The following is a 16840-nucleotide window of genomic DNA, read 5'->3' on the forward strand; positions in this document are numbered from 1 at the left end:
ACAGATTTTGAGTTCCATGATAGCTAGTCCTGGCAGAGAGGCCAGCTGAAGAGAGAGAGCGTGCTGGCTAGCTGGACACCTGGTGTCTCTTTCGGCGATTATAAATTAATAAGGAGTCTTCTCACACCAGTTGGTCTTGTATGATTTAGGCATGGATGCACCTGCTTTTTGGAGGCTGACTATCGATAGATAAACAAGCAAGCTTCCCGGCTGGACGAGGATGAGAACTCAGGGTAGAGGGTGGCAGGAAACCCGGAGCTTGTGTCTCCAGACCGGGGCCTTTCGCTGAGCACAAGCTGAACCAACAGTCCCTAGGGCTGTCAGGACTAGCTGCTTTGATGGAAGGGTGGCTCAAGGTAAGCAAACGTGGGAAGCCTGTGCCAGCGGCCAGGCCGCGCTGCCAGTCTGGAGCAATGCGATTCACGTGGGTACGCGTTTGTTTAGCTCGACCTAAACAGAGGGGGAAACTGAGGCTGAGCGAAGCACCTGAAAATTCTTAGAGACTGCAGTCCAGGTTCTGTCTGCCCCACCTGAGGAGCCCTCGGTAGCATTACCACCCAGGTAGGGCTGATCAAATCAGCGTTGGAGAATTCCTGGTGAAGGCGCCCAAGCCTTGCAATTCCAAGGAATGGGTCTCAGGCCTCACTCAGCTGTGCCCACAGTCTCCAGCGGCGCTACTCCAAAGGGAACGGAATTTGCTCTTGACTTCTCTCTAGGGGGAACGCAGGCGCAGAAGGCCAGGGGCCTGGCGGGCTAACTGCAGCTCCAGCCCCGCAAAGCGCCCCCGGCCTTTTGGCTTTATTCCAAGCCTAACGCGAAGGAGAGGACATCTGCTTCCTCCAAGGGTCCCAACTGAAGGGCTGGGAGACAAGGGAGAAGGGAACTCCTATGTCGAGCCCCACTCCCAGGCGTTCGTGAGGATCAATCAACTGAAAACTAGAGCCACTTGTAATTTTATTCCCTAGTAGGAGGAGCCTGAGTAGTCCGCACGCGGGAGGAGATGGGACCAAGGGCGGGGGAGGGCAGCCAGGGGAGCCGCTCTGGGAGGGGAGGGACTTGGCTAGGTTTCTCAAGCCTTCTCCACTCTCCAAACTTTCACCAAACTCTTAGCCCCCGCCTCCCCGAAACCAAAACACAACAAGCTCTGGAGGAGCGGCAAGCAACGCGGCGGGGCGGGAGGACTGGCGGCTGCAGAGAGCCTCGGGAGGCTGATGCAACTTTCCCTTTAAGAAAGCCACCTGGGCGCACCGCGGTGCGGACCCAGCACGCCTGGGCCGGGGGCTGCAGTATGGTAAGAGAGCTGGGGGAAGGGGGCTTTGCGGCCCGCGCCTCGGTCTGTCCTGTCGTGGTTCTGGGCGTTTCTGTGACTCTGGGAGGCTGAGCCCCAGGACCAGCGTTTGGATGTGTGTGCGGTGCGTGGATGCGATAGCGTCTGCTTGCGGGCATCTGTGGCTAGGAGTGTTGAGTGCTTGCACCGGGATGTCTCTCTCGCGGAGAAGGTCGGGGTAGGTGCGCGAGTCTGTTTGTCATCGCTGTCACCAAGGAGCTAAAGCAGGCGGGAAGGGGGGGTGATTTCGGAATGGGGGGGCGCTGCGTGCCGACGCCGGTTTGGTCGGGGGCGGCTGGTGCGGGACTGTGCGCGCAGTACCGGAACCGAAGAATGTCTACAGTCCGTCTGGGGCGCCAGTGGGTCTGCGGCGGCCGGGAGCTGGCGGCGGGGTCTGCGCCCGGCTTGCAGCTTCTCGCCCCACCTCCTCTCCCTGCCGTCCCGGCTACCTATCTGGTCGCCCCAGCCGGCGGCCTTCCTAATCTGCCCGCCCACTCTTGCTCGCCCGGTGCCGGTTCCCGCGCGCCCGTGGTTCCTGGGAAGCGGCGAGGAAGAACCCCAGCGCCCGCCGGTTCCCTTTTGTCCGTGGCTAACGTGGCTGCGGCGTTGGGAAGAGACTGCGGGCGGGGAGTGGTTTTGGGGGGTCTGCCATTCTGGGGGGGGGGAAATCCGCGCCCTGCCACTCGAGCCTTCACTCTAGCTTTCCTTCTGGGCGCGCCTGGGGCGAGTGCGGGAGGCCACAGGTGAGGCCTGGGTTCTCGCAGCTCCCGGGTGCCCGCTCCCAGCCTGCGCCCCCGCAGCCGGCAGCCACGCACGGGCCGGAGCTTAGGCCGGCGAGCCGGGAGGGGGCTCTCCCGCAGACCCGGGAGGGGCCGAGGACTGGCGGGGGCGGGGCAAGGGGGCGGGGCGCTCGGCACCCCGGTACTTTTCCACCGCGGGGGGCGGGGTAGCATCCTCCACGCCAGCTGAGAGGCGCACACGTGGTAGCTGATGTAACGCCCGCCCCCCAACACACCTTGCACGCTGATTAAAGCGGATCGGTCTCATTTCGAGTAAGCGGGTGCTCCGTGTGGTGCTGCGGCCCCAAAAGTGACCGCGCCCCACACTGCCCGCCCGTCCAGGGCCTTCTAGTCCCGGCGGTGCAGCTACTTAAAGGGGCCGCACCCCCTCTTGGGCCTGCTTTCCACAGGCCACGCCCCTCGCAAATCACTCTTAAAGGAGCCACGTACCCACCCAGCGCTCTGACAGCTCCCCCACAAATTTTGTTCTTTTTCTTTTTCTTTTCTTTTTGCTTTGTTTTGAGGTAGAGTTTCTCTCTGTGGCCCTGGCTATGCTGAAACTTGCTTTGTTGACCAGGCTGGCCTTGAACTCAGAGATCTGCCCACCGCTTTCTCCCAAGTGCTGGAGTTAAAGGTGTGTTCCTCCAGGGTTTGGTGTCAGTTGCTTAACTGAAGCAAGTCTGAGGCTATGGCTGTTAGAAAATAAAGGATAACGGCCAAAGAATGGGCAAACAGAGCACCTGAGAGGTTAGAGGCATCCCCAAAGGGAGAAGCAAAAAAAAAAAAAAAGATTAGAGAGAAGGGGGCGATAGGATTGACTCGAGGGACTGGGGCAGAGCACTGAGAAGCGCGCCCAAGAGTTTCCAAAGACCTCAGAGAAAACCACCTCCTTACTCTCCTTACTGAACCACAGTAGTGTAGCTCTCAGGACACAGAAGAATCATACCTCTGCCCCCGCAGAGCTCTCCAGCCTAGAGGAGGGGACCCTCTTGGACAGAAGCAAGCGTGCTGTACTTGTGACCAGCATGCTAAGCAGGACACTGCATTCACGAAGGGTACCGTGGGAAGGTTGGCAGCAGGCACTGGAAGGCTTCGTGAAGATAACGGTGTGGGGCCTGGTGTTGAAGTGGGTAGGCTATTTGCAGGTGACCAGAGACCCTTCCTGGGGGGAACTATTGCCTGAGCAAAGGCAGGGTGGCAGGAAGCGGAAGCTGAGAAGGCTGAAGGGAGTCCCATGTTGGGCAGAATGCAGCAACTAGCTGGCTTGGGGCCCCAAGCAGGATACACTGTGCCCCGGCACTGTCCTGACACTATTTCCATGCACCGACTAGGGCCTGTGAAGTCAGGGAGACCTGTTGCCTTCGTGAGGACTTGGTTCAGACAGACGCCTAGAACTGGTCTACCCAGGGGCTGAAAAGATGGCTCAGTGGTCAAGGATGCATCTGGGACTGGAGAGACCACTAAGAACACTGGGTGCTCTTCCGGAAGACCAGAGCCTTGCTCCGGGTTCCATGGCAGGATGCTCACAATCACTCTTTACTCCAGCTCCAGGGAAACCTCCAGGGAAATGTGGTGTCCTCCACAGGCCCCCACCCTACCTCTGTTCCACCACTGTATGCATGAATTCACACACACACACATATAAGTAAAAGTTTAAAATAAGCTGGGCTGTGGTGACACACACCTTTAATCTTAGCACTCAGGGAGGCAGAGGCAGGGGCATCTCTGCGAGTTTGAAGCTAGCCTGGTCTACAGAGCGAGTTCCAGGACAGCCAAGGCTACACAGAGAAACTATCACCTCAAAAACAAAACAAAAAAATTAGAGCCAGGAGTGTTGGTGCATGCCTTTAATCCCAGCACTCAGGGAGGCTGAGGCAGGCAAATCGCTGTGAGTTAGAGGGCAGCCTGGTCTACAAATTGAGCCTAGGACAGCTGAGGCTACACAGAGAAACCCTGTCTATAAAAAGCCCCCAAAAAAGGTGGAGGTGGGGAAGAAATAGGAAAAAACAACAGCAAAAAGTAAAAATAAATATTTTTGTTATTTATTTTAGGTTTTTAAAGATAGGGTCTCTCTACATAGCCTTGGCTGTCCTCGAAATTGCTCTGTAGACCAGGTTAGCCCTGTTCTCACAGAGATCCTCCTACCTCTGCCTCTGGAATGCTGGGATTAAAGGCATGAGCTGCCACCATAAGGGTGAAAAAAAAACTTATAAAAAATTTATTTATTTTTCATGAGCTCTGGTGTTTTGCCTGCATGTATGTCTGTGTAAGGATGTCAGATCACCTGAAATTGGAGTTAAAGACAGTTGTGAGTTGCCATGTGGGGCTAGGAATTGAACCCTCTCTCTAGTCTCCAAAATAAATCTTTTTTGTTGTTGTTGTTTTTGTTTTTTGAGACAGTTTTCTCTGTGTAATAGCCCTAGCTGTCCTGGAACTCTCTTTGTAGACCAGGCTGGCCTCGACAAAGTAAATCTTTTTTTTTTTTTAAATTTATAGTAGTAAATTTTAATTTAAAACAACATGGGAAAGTGGGCTTTAGTTTATCTCAACAGTCCCAAAGTTAACTACTAGAATTAATATTACAGGATCATGTGATAATTTTATTTTTAAATTCTGTAGAATTTCTTTTTTTTTTTATGTTATTTCTTTTTTTTTCTTTCACATTTTTATTGAAAATTAAAAATAGTTCCTATTACATCTCATTTTTTATCCCATCCCATGCATCCTCCCATTCCTCCCTCCCTCCCACTTTCACCCCAATCCCCCTTCCCTATGACTGTGGCTGTGGGGGACCTCCTCCCCCTGAATATGGTGCTAGGGTATCAAGTCTTTTCTTGGTAGTCCGCTATCCTTCCTCCGAGTGCCATTGGGCCTCCCCCACAAAGGGACATGGCCAAATATGGGGCACCAGAGATCCTGTGAAAGTCAGTCCCCAGTCTCCACTTAGCTGTGGAGAATGTTCTGTCCCTTGGCTAGATCTGGGTAGGGGTTTGATGATGACTGCCCGTTTTGTCCATGGTTGGTGCCTTAGATCAAGCAGAATCCCTGGGCTCAGATCTAGCCATCATAATGTTCTTCTTGTAGGTTTCTAGGACCCTCTGGGTCCCCCTACTTGCCTATTCTCTATATTTTCCTCATCTAGAGTCTCAATAGGATCGACAAAGTAAATCTTAAAGCAAACAAACTGCATAGTGCTCTTGCAGAGGACTCAAAGGTTTCCAGCAACCGTGGTGTGGGCTCAGAACCACCCAGAACTCCAGCTGCAGGGGGACTGACTCCTTCCTCGTACTCACACACATATGCTCACACACATAGTTAAGAATAAACATAAACACATGTTTTAAATTGGTCCACCTGGCTGCTTCCTGGTCACTGTGCCATCAGGAGCTTCAGCAATGGCCAGGCACCTTAATGAGGGAGCCAGTAGATCACCAACTACAGCCTCTGAAACCATACCCAAAAAACAAACCCTTCCCTCTTTAAGAAAAAAACAAAAAGCCTATTTGGCAATCACGTCTGAGGGACAGGAAAGTCACAAGTACCAAAGGGCTCTGTGACCCTCCCAGCATCAGCCTTGGAGGCTCACAAACAGCCCAGAGTCAGTCTGCCCCCTTCAGACCTCCTCTCCCAGCTCCAAACCCGCAGCCTCACCAGCTCCTGTCCCTGGGACTGCTACCAGCTTCCTCTCATTGCAGCGCTAGGAAGTAGCGGAGGCCCTTCCTTTCCTCTCACCGCATCAGTGCATCACCAGTGCATCACCCAGTTCTGTGTTGTTACTGTTTCTCTCTTGTTGGTGCCCCCTTCCTTGCGCCATCACCAGCTCCATGGTCCAAGCCCTTTCCTCCTGCCCTTGCTCATCTCCTTCCTAGCTGGTGATTTCTCTTCCACGGTTGCCTCAGTGTTTTCTCTACATGTTATCTGGAATGGCTCGTATTCTCTCTTTAATATTTAATTTTACGTGTGCGCGCCACGTGTGTACAGTGCCCGAGGAGATGAGAAGACACCAGATCCCTGGAACTGGAGTTACCCAGAATTGGGAATTGAACTCGGGTCCTTTGAAAGAGCAATCAGTGCTCTTTTTTTAATTTTGTTTTGTTGTTGGTTGGTTGGTTTTTCGAGACAGGGTTTCTCTGTGTCAGCCTTGGCTGTCCTGGAACTTGGGTCTGTGGACCAGGCTGGACTTGAACTCAGAGATCGGCCTGCCTCTACCTCTTGAGTGCTGGGATTAAAGTGCTGTCTGGCACAGCCAGTGCTCTTTTTTTTTTTTTTAAATCTCCCCCCCCCCCCACCTCGAGACAGGGTTTCTCCAGTAGTCCTGGCTGTCCTGCACTCACTTTGTAGATCAGGCTGGCCTCAAACTCACAGAGATCCACCTGCCTCCCGAGTGCTGGGATTAAAGGCACGAGCCACCACGCCCGGCTCTCCTCGCATTACTTGTAGGTGCAGAAGATGGTACTTTCTTAGCTTCCTGAGTACCTGAGACTGTAGGCAAGCACCGCCACACCCAAGGTGCGGTACTTTCTAGCAATCCAGTCTCCTCCCCGTTGATCTGCTTAAAAGCCCTTAATAGCCACCAATGGCATAGGGCTAAGATGGACATCCAGACCCCAGAGGCCCTTCCCTGGGTATCTAACCACTTTGCCTTTCTCTTCAGCTACCAGAACAGCGCCGGTTTTGTTTTCTGCTGTCACCGCTGCCCTCTTCCTCCCTCCCTTCCCACTGCCAATTGTCCTTTTGCCCAGAGAAGCCTCCCAGACTGTCACCTGCTGTAAGAGTACACACAGAGTTTTCTCCAGCACACTGTTTATCTGTCTGTAATTACTTGGTTTGAGTCCCCCACCCCCAACCCCAACAACCCCTGTCATCTAGGATGCAGGAAGGCAGAGAGCCCTTTGTGTTCTCGACGCCTAGCACAGGTCTGTCTACCCAGAGCAGACCTGCAGTGACTATTTGTGGAACAGACGGATGAAGTTGTAGCCAGCCTTAAAATGCCTGATAAGCAGCGGCAGTTCAGGCCAGATCCTGTTGGCTGTGTAAAACCCTAGGAGGGGATTGAAGCTTTAGGGTTTTCGGAAAACTAGTGGATGGGAGGGAGGAAAATATGAAAACTTGTAATAGACACAGAAATTAAGCAAAGACACGTTCCCCCCCCCCCCCCCCGCACTCCTCCCAGGCTTAACAAAGGAGTTATTAGCTGCCACAGCCTCCAGATTGAGAAAAGTCAGATTCGAAGGGGTCTGATGCCGATCAGAATCTTACCTAATGAGTGCCTGGGGCCAAATCCTGCCTTGAGCTCTCAGGTCCCAGAACCAAAATCCTTACTTGATCCTACAGTGACCATGACCCGCTGCTAGTCAGTGTTGCTCAGTGTATGGCTTGGAGCATATGTCTGGACCTGGGTATTTCAGGTCTTTGGCACCTCAATGAGGGCCTGACGTACGGTAGGCATTTGGTGGGTACTTTATTGTTTCTTCTCCCCACTACTAAGGCTCCAACTCAGGACCCCCAGCACGCCAGTCAAGCCCCATCACTGACCTGTACCCCTTGTACGCCATTGATTCCTTTTGAATCAATGATCCCCCAGAAATGGTAGAGGAAGGAGAAACTACAAAGCCGCACAACCCCCCTCATTCTACTGGTGCAGGCACTAAGCAGCCTTGTCCTTGCTCTAGTGCACAAGCTCCTGAGGGCAGGGACTGCATCTGCGGTTGGCATTGTGTACTCCAGTGGCTGCCTGGGTATGATTGGCCATGTCTGCCGTAAAAGTTCACTCAATCCTGCCGGGCTAGGCATTGGCCTCTCTGAGTCAGACCCCCCGCCCCCCAGTTACAAACCTCAGGAGAAGCGTCAGGGTAGCCTGGTGAGAATGCTGTGTGGGTGCAGGCTGAGGATATTCTCAGTTTCCTGAGCTGCCCAGAGGACATGACTTCCCGCCTGGGAGGTGGCTCTTAATAGTATGGACTGCCATGATTTGCTGTCATCTTTGTCATTATTGGTCCTTGACAGAAAAGAGGCAACTTAGGGAAGTTAGGTCGAAGTACTGAAGGGTTCAGCGGTTGAAGAGAACAAAGGTATGACGGGCTCTTGAGGGCCACATTCCTCTTGTGACTGTCGCCAAGAGACAAAAGCCATGAGCATGGCTTCTTTAATAGAACGCCTTTTTGAGAGACAGAATCCAGCCCCAGCTACTGACTGGTGGCTTTCCCTCCTCGTCCCTGCCCCTGGTAGGGAAAACCAAGTGGCTAGGACAAAGGACCTTATGAATCAGGGGCTGATTCGTATAAGTAAACAGTGGCGCCTTTCCTCCAGACTTCAGAGACTTCCTGTAGGTGAGAGGTGGCCCTTGATGGGTGGCTGCTGGTGACACGAGTGATTCTGAATAGACTTTGGAGTGGAAATCATCAGCGGCAGAGCCAGGTCATCCCTGGGACCAGGCCCAGTGCGAGTTGGACCACCTGGCTCACCTCGCCCCAGGTTTCCCCTCCCGTGACCAAGTTCTTCAAGGCTCTACTGATTGATCCTTCCTGAGACCTGTTCTGTCCACATCTGGCGTTGACGGCGTGAGCTTTGCCTTGTGGCTCACTCCTCCCGCTTTATCCTTCCTCCTGTCCACCTCACCTGCCCACTACACGGCTCTTAGCTGCTTCGTGTACAATCCCAGCCTATACTTGCTAACTGTGCTAGGACCTAGGCCCAGAAGGGTGAAGGAAGCAGTCCCAAGTCCCCGAGGGCTACAGAGAGGATGTGACATTTAGGCCCAGTCCGAAAGGATTTGCAGGATTTCACTTGATACGACTGGAGGACTGTGTTGTGAAAGCAGGAGGTGTGACCACATCTGGTGTGTCCTGTGTGGACCAGTGACACAGCAACAAACCCAGCCACCCTGGAGCCCAAGCAGAGTGGCACTAAGGTTGGAGGGGCGCATTGTGGTCGCCTGACTGGGGAGGGCCCACTGATCCAAGCTGACCCCTCCCTCTCCTGGGAAAAGGTTGCAGCCATTCACACAGATGATGAAGGTCTTGGACCCCGTCCCAGTTCTGTGTTCACTTTTTTATCTTTTATAGGATTGGGCATCTGGAGAGTCAAAAATAGACCTTTGCCCATTGGGACAGGAAGCCTGGAGAGTAAGGGATCTGGGGAGGGGGAGGGTTGAAGGGGCTGGACCCCAGGGTCATTCCTGAGGGAGCTAGATTAAGAATGGCCTGGCAGAGGCAGAGGGTGCGGAGAGGGGGACGTGAGGTTTTCTGGCTGGTGGTGTGGGTGCCATACTGTAAGGATGCTATGTTGGAAGGCAACCTCTGCTCAGGCTACAGTACCTGCTGTGGCCTCCTCTCACAGATACCCATAGGCTCCCGTGCTAAGAGACATCCGGGGACCGGGATCTCTCACCTGGGAAGTCCACTCAGGATATTGGCGCCTTGTTTTTTCTTTCCTACTTCCCTACCTCCTGGCAGGAGTGGCTTGCGCTGTGAACCCACCCTATCTTCAGAAAGGCTTAAGAAGCGATGCCTCGGTGGGCTCTGACTTCTCTCTTCAGAGTTCTCACCATGCTCTGGTGCTGGGGCCTGAATTGTCTTCAGGGGCCCTGCCATGCAGTTGCCTTTCTGTGTGTCTGTCCATGGGTACTAGTAGCTTTATTTTATTTTAGTTTTTGAGACAGAGTGTCTCTGTGTAGCCTTGACTGTCCTGGACTTTGTAGATCAGGCTGCCCTTGAACTCACAGAGATCCGCTTGCCTCAGCCTCTGGGATTAAAATGCTGGGTTTAAAAGTGTGTGCCATCAAGCCCGCTTCATATTACTTGTTTTGGAGAGCCCAGGGGGGCCTGCCTGGTCTAAAGCCTTACCTCCTTCTGTTTGCTCCACAGCTCTTGAGGCCTGTTGTCTGAAAGTGTGCAAGTGTGGTCCAGGTCTCCAGATCCCCCCAACCCACCGCCACCATGGTAGGAAAAGGTGCCAAAGGCATGCTGGTGAGTACGGGGGCCAGACTTTGGGAAGGAAGAGGAATTCCTTTTCCTAGGGGGCCCTCCTGCCAGCTGCCTGTCTTGACACGGGGGCCTAAGAGGTTCCACAAGGCCTGAGTTGGCGCTACCAGGGCTCCCAAGTGCCAGTGCTGCCCCAGGCCTGGGCAGGCAGCCCCTTACCCAGCAGGTTCGACTGGGCTCCAAGCCTGTAACTGGGCAGGTTTTATCACAGACCCAGCGAAGGTCTGCCAAGGAGCAGAGGGCACCTATCCTATCCTGGTTATAAGAGATGCTCTAAGGTGGACATGGGTTGTCTTGCTGAGGGGACAGTGGGTCACATGTGATTAGACCACACGCCCACCCAATGCTGGGCATGCTCAGACCCTGTCCAGGTTTCCCCACTTCTCGGTGGCCTTCTCACTGCAGGAAGTAACAGATGCCTCCCCCTGGCTTCTCAGAGAACTCGATTCTTCTCTACTTCCCTAGCCTTAGCCCTTCCTCTGCTCTCGACCTTAGCGCCTGCTTCTGCCTCCCAAATGCTAGAAGCAAAGAGCTAGGCCCCCATGCCTGCTCTCCTGTGAACCCCTTCTTTCCGAGTGGGTCTGAGCAGATAAAGATGCACAGCCATGCTTGGCCATGGGTCAAGTTCTTGAGGAAGGAGGGAAGACGCACTGATGGACGGGGCAGCGTGGGCTGCAGATCCTATCCCCGAGCGCTAGGCTATGTTTTCCCTTGGGAATCTTGTTTCCGAGGAGAAGCCAGAGTGGGGGCATTCGTTGAGGTGGAAGCCAGTGACAAAAGACAAGCCCCTCCCTGAGCAATACCCTCCCTCACATCCCCTGACTTCCACCGCTTTCTTTATTCAGTTAAAGGCGGACTGCCTTGAGGTCTGTGCTGAGCCCACCTCTCTGAACGAATTCTGTCTCTCCACCAAAGATTTCTGAGAGAGGGTTCAGACTGAGAGAGGGTTCAGAACCTTTCTCTAGCTCTGTTCAAAGCCTTCAGACACCAGCCCTTGGCCCAGCCCCTCAGGCCTGCTCTAGAGTGACCCCCCTCCTCCTGTTGGACAAATACCTGAGCCAATCAGAAGTCGGGGACCTCAGGACCTCCAGAGAAGGGAGATCACCCTACCTGCGTACTTCGTTAGGGAGGACTTTGTCCTAAGGCCCAAAGAGGACCTGACCTTTCCTCTAAAAAGTCTCTCAGATTATTGCCGGCCTGAGTGGGACATGGGGTATAGCTCTGCTTCCTCCTACCGTGGAGAGTCTGAGCCACATGAAACCCTTTGAACGTTCCGTGGCCACGGTCCTTTTCTCTGGTGTGACCCTGGAAAGGCTAGACAGGCAGGGGAGAGAGAAGGGGGGGGGCACGTGGGCGGAACAGAAAGAAGCATGAATCACAAGGTCCCACAATCCCTGCCCCAGCTAAGCTTCCGGGACCCTGTCCTCTGCTGGCCAGCCAGGCCAGTCTGTCTGTGGGAGGGAAGGCTGCCGTGGGACTCCCATTCCCAGCACTGGGCTGTGCCTAAAGATAGCCGAGGCGTGCCTTCTTCAGTGCTCTCTGCCCTTTGGCTTCTACCCATTGCTGTGTTGGAGGCTCACAGCATCTGTCCCATGGGCACCCCGTGTGGACGCGGCTATTCCTGCCTCCATTCAGTTCTGCTGATGACCTTGGACTACTCTGTTCTTGCGTCTGTTTGGAGCAGATGCTGCCTGCACTCACTGTTTGTCTCTAGGTTACAGCCTTGGAGGTGTACCCGGCAGTCGGCCCCTGCCCAGCCAACCCCACTTTTGCCTCTCTAACAGGGGAGCTATGTCAGCACCTCCTGGGTGCTGTGTTTTCCTAAGGCCAATGGGATGAGCTGAGGGAGTTCCTTCCCTCCAGGCTCCTCCTCAGGATGCCCAGGGAGGTCGATGGAGGGGGATGAGGGATGTGCATGCAAGCCGATGGCCCTTGGACCAGTCTAGTTCTCTGTGGAAGTTTCACTCTGTCTGTGCCCTGTCTGTAGAGTTGACAGCTGGCACCGTTCTATGGAGTCCTCGGTTCTGTCAGCCTTCGTCCCGGGTCTAAGTGTGAGAGCCTGGGCCACTCAGGTCTCTTCACTGTCTTCACCGTCAGTAGACACTCTTGGGTTATCCTTGATACTTCTGCCTGGCCTCTGGAGCAAGTGTCCCATGGAGGAGCAAGTCACTTCCCAGCACGTGCCCGGGCCCACATGCTTGCTGCACGTGTCTCCCCCCACCCCTTGCTTTCAGCCCAGATGGTCTCTGCCAGGCCAGCTCAGCTGCCTTCCTCACGGCTCAGTGGCTCCTAGGACAGGGCCGCAAGAGAACCCAGCTGGCCAGAGTGCCTCGAAGCAGGGGAGCAGCTGGGACGCTCGGGGCTACTGCGGGTGGGTGAGGCGGTCCCTCCATGGAGACCTGGAGCCTCTGTACGCGTGTGGGGGCAGGACTAGGTCTCCAAGGACAGGAACCGGAGGAGGACAGCCTAAAACAGGCAACACAAGGGCCCTCACCACCTCGCTGTTAGCCCCACCATCGCACACTAAGTTTCCATGCTGGCCACCTCAGTCAGTCCATACCCATGCGCTGAACCTTAATTCTTCCCATGTCTTTAAAACATGCTGGTTGCCTCTGACCCTGGGAAACCTCCAGAGTCATTCTGACACCAGGGTGCTTGGTGCCAGAGGCTTCTAACTCCCAGAAGGCTCTGCAAGCGCCACAGGGCCACCCGAGGCTGCCCCACCCTGACCTGTTCCTTTAAAGTTTAGCATGAGGATTTCGATACCTCCTATCTGCAGGCTCTACACAGGGCCTGGCGCACAGTGGGTACTGGCTCACCAAGCCTGGCCTTGGCATCTAGCAAGTGTTCAACTAGTATGGGCTTGGCACACATTGACCACGCCCTTGGTAAAGGGCCTGGCAGGGTTGGGTATAAGTCTCAGCATGTGGCCAATGCCTAGCTAGCAGAGACTTAGCACATGTTGGGTGTTCTCAGCACAGGGCCTGCCACCCGGTGGGCGCTCATGGAGCACGGTGCTAGGTGCACAGTGGGTATTTTGCCACATCTGGTCCTTTCCCTGAACCGGATGTAGCATACACAAGTTACTCACCGAGTGCCAAGACCTCATACCCCAACAATAGTTCACACCACATGGGCTGACACACAGAGTTCTGAGTATTAGACATGGAACGCAGTAGGCATTCCTCTAACAGAATCAGGGAAGCACACAGTGGGTGCTTTCCCAGTGCACGTCTGGCGTATAGTATATATTCTTCGGGCCTTGGACTTGGCAAACAGTAGGCACCCTTGCTATCGCAGGTCCAAGCATACGGTGGGTACTCTCCTAACACAGACGCTGCACACAGTGAGTTCTTTTTCAGCACACGCCTGGATCACAGTGCATTTCCTTTCAGCATTGTAGTCAACATTCAGTGGGCACCCTGCTGACACAGGCTGTGGCACTTACTACCTGCTTTCCTAGCATAGGCTTTGACCCGTGCAGGAACTCTCTTAGCTCAGAAACCACACATGCTATTGGGAAGTGCCCTCCTGGCCAGAACAGGCTAGGCAGCAGCCTTCCACTGGTCTCAGTGTGCAAAGGCTATACCTGCAAAACAGAATATCAAGATTCAGAGTGAAGAAGGGACCTGGCTTCTCTGCTTTTTCTGTAGGTTCCCCCCCCCCCCAACTTCCTTCTCGCCTCCCCTGTAGCCGTTCTACTCAGCCCTCACACAGCTTCTGCTAGCCTTCCCCACACCCTAGCCTGCATACCTCAGTCCCGGCTCAGCAGGACCTTCTCGAGAGAGCCACAGAGGACAAGGCCCCTAGACTTCTCGCCCCTCTGGAAGCATGCCCGCTCTTATTAAGAAAAGTCAGAGGCTGGGGCTGGGGGAGCCGGCTTCCTTAAGTGGGGATGGCGCAGCTGGATCCCACTAATGAGGCCTCATTACGGGGCCGAGCCCAGCTGGGCTGCTGCCTTCTGTCCCCATGGCCAGAGCCAGGGAGAGCCATCCAGCCAGGGCCGCCTGTTCTGGGCACCCAGCCCAGCGCAGGGCAGCCAGAGCCCAGAGCCCACCCTGGGTGGAAGTAAGCATTTGGGCATCATGGGTGACTGGGTCTTCCTGGAGCCTTGGCTCTGGGTCTGTGGCTGCAGGAAGTCAGGGAGTGTCTCGGGACCCTCCTGCATGACGCTGACCCAGTGAGCAGCTGGATTAGTGGGGTCTGAAGCCCCTGGGGAGACCTAGTCAAGCAAGGCCCCCAGCAAGTAGAGAGAAGGCGATGCTGTGCTATAGGGTCCCCAAGAGGCCAGCGTTAGTAGGTATGAAGGGTTTAGGTAGAGCCTGGCTCATAGTAAATACCTAATATGTGTTGTTTGTCTGGTATTAGCACCACTAACCGGCTTTAGTGAGTGTACACGTTATCCGTTTTACAGAAAACCAACTAGACAGTTGAACAAGCAACCTAAGGTTATAGTCGGTGAGAGATGGGATAGGCCTGCCTGGTTTTTTGGGGGTTTCGTTTTGTTTTGTTTCAAGACAGGGTTTCTCTGTATAGCCTTGGCTGTCTTGGACTTGCTTTGTAGACCAGGCTGGCCTCGAACTCACAGAGATCCATGTGCCTCTGCCTCCCCTAGTGCTGGGATTACAGGCATGTACCACCACTGTTTCTATTTTTCAAGGTAGGGTTTCTCTCTGTAGCCCTGGCTATCTTGGAACTCTCTCTATAGACCAAACTGACCTTGAACTCAGAAAATCTGCTGGGATTACATGCCTGATTTTTTTTGTTTTGTTTTGTTTTGTTTTGTTTTTTGAGACAGGGTTTCTCTGTGTAGCCTTGGCTGTCCTGGATTAACTTTGTAGACCAGGCTGCCCTCGAACTCACAGAAATAATCTGCCTCTGTCTCCCAAGTGCTAGGATTAAGGCATGCATCCCCATGCCCAGCTGCTTTTTTTGTTTTTGTTTTTGTTTTTTTAAGATTTATTTTTTAAATCATGGGTCTGCTGGGGTAGAGTGTATGCACGTGTGAGTGCAGGAGTCTGTGGAGGCCAGAAGAGGGCCCCGGTGAGGCACCTGATGTGAGTGCTAGGAACCAAAGTTGGGTCCTTTCTAAGAGCAGTGTGCACTCTTAACCACTTAGCCATCTCCCAAGTCCCTACCCTGTGCCATTTTAATTTTTCCACCCCTCTAAATAATATTCCCCCATGAGGTCACACATACAGACTCTCAGGAGAGTGGTCCTTACACCGGAACTCATCCATGGCACTATCCATCAGGTATTTGCTAAGACCCCACTGTATGCCAGGACTTCGCTCTCCTGGTAATCCCCAGAGGGAGGTGTACATTCCTAGTACCAGAACATTGTGCCTGCCTTCCCAGGTCTCTGACTTAGGGTGTCTGACCAATGAGTGTGGCCTCAGAGAAGATCGGTTGCATGGGTCACTTGATGGAGGCCAGTGCACAGAACTGGATATGGCACACAGTCGCCACCTTCTAACAGAAGCGGGCATACAGGTCAGGTGGGGACCAACGTCCACCACAGTCATGAGACACTGCTGGAATCACCCAGCCTACTCCTCGGATGCCAGGTGACGCAGCTCAGACCCCCCCACACAGGTCCGTATTCCTCACCTGCCTCGCTTTGTCTGGACTTCGTAGTAACCACTGTCTTGCTCTTAAGACGACAGGCAATGGCCCAGTCACTACTACGGAGACACCCCATCATCTTGGTTGGTTGGGAAATCCATAGTTAACCAGAAACAGGTGCAGGCGTAGGACCTCGTATCTCCTAGCTTACACCGCTCACTCACTCGAAATACTGTTTGCTATGGACTGTGCCCTCCACTCTCCTGTCCCAACACCGTCAGTCCCCCCTACGGGTACCACCTACCCTTCTAGTAGCCTTCTAGTAGCCCATTGGTGCCCAGCTTGCAGGCTCCGCTCTGGAGGCCAGCTCTTTGAAGGAACAAGCCATCCCATTGCCCTGTCCTATGCCCAGTGTGTGTGTGTGTGTGTGTGTGTGTTGTTCTTGTAACTTGCTGAAAACAAGGGGACGGCACAACAACCCCATGCTTCATTCTCCAGCTCCAGAGCACCCGCACCGGGGCTGCGTCGGGACTGGCCAGAGGAGGAGGGCCGGGGAGGGGGTAGGCAGAGCTTCGGGAGGAGATGAGGTGAAAGTAATTGACGCAGCCCAGCCGGGCAGTGGGAGAGGCAGGGGATGTGTCGTCAGTGTCACGCTGGAGCTGGCAGAGGTGTGAATGAGCGGTGGAGACACGCGTGCCGCACACCGGCCGTGAGTGCTGGTCTCGGGATGGCTGCCGCTCACGGACCTGTGGCCACCTCTTCCCCAGAACAGGTCAGTCACCTTCCAGAAGGTCAAGGCCCCCTTCCCTGGTGCCAGGCAGGCTTGGTGGCTAGGCTGGTGGTGGGGCAGGGGACTAAGTAAGTGGTCAGTGCCAGGAGGGACAGGCACAGCCTGTGAATGAGACAGACACCAGCCAAAGTGACCCAGAAAGTTGTGACTGCTAAGGGAGCGCAGGAAGAGTTAGCTGCGTGGTGGGGGTAAGAGGGAGGCAAGTGGGGGTGTTGTTAGGGCTCCCCCAGCCCAAAGACCTGCTGAGAATCTCCTCAGAGTTTCAAAGCTGCATTGTCCCAGCTCCCGGGGAGACGGGCCGGAGGTGCCCAGGAATTGTGCTAATCAATACAGCCCCATTGTCTGTGCCACGGCAGTTACTCCTATGGGGAGAGAGGGGGTGTGTGTGTGGTGGGGG

The 16840-nt window shown here is 54.3% G+C and overlaps 1 protein-coding gene across 2 annotated transcripts in view; it reads left to right on the forward strand.

Moving 5' to 3' along the window:
• The first annotated feature begins 1032 nt into the window (after positions 1-1032).
• The window catches only part of SLC6A9 (solute carrier family 6 member 9), a 36071-nt gene continuing 20263 nt past the window's right edge, over positions 1033-16840 (forward strand). The window contains exons 1-2 of one of the 2 annotated variants that reach the window (XM_084785992.1): positions 1033-1291; positions 9972-10073. In XM_084785992.1, the coding sequence (XP_084642118.1) occupies positions 10044-10073 (30 nt within the window). In that variant the 5' untranslated portion in view covers positions 1033-1291; positions 9972-10043. Of the gene's footprint in view, positions 1292-1486; positions 1506-9971; positions 10074-16840 lie in introns of those variants that run through there. The other variant, XM_084785993.1, reaches the window with a different exon arrangement.

This window comes from Acomys minous, assembly GCF_964271855.1.
Source record: "Acomys minous genome assembly, chromosome: 6".
NCBI classification, from domain to species: Eukaryota; Metazoa; Chordata; class Mammalia; order Rodentia; family Muridae; genus Acomys; species Acomys minous.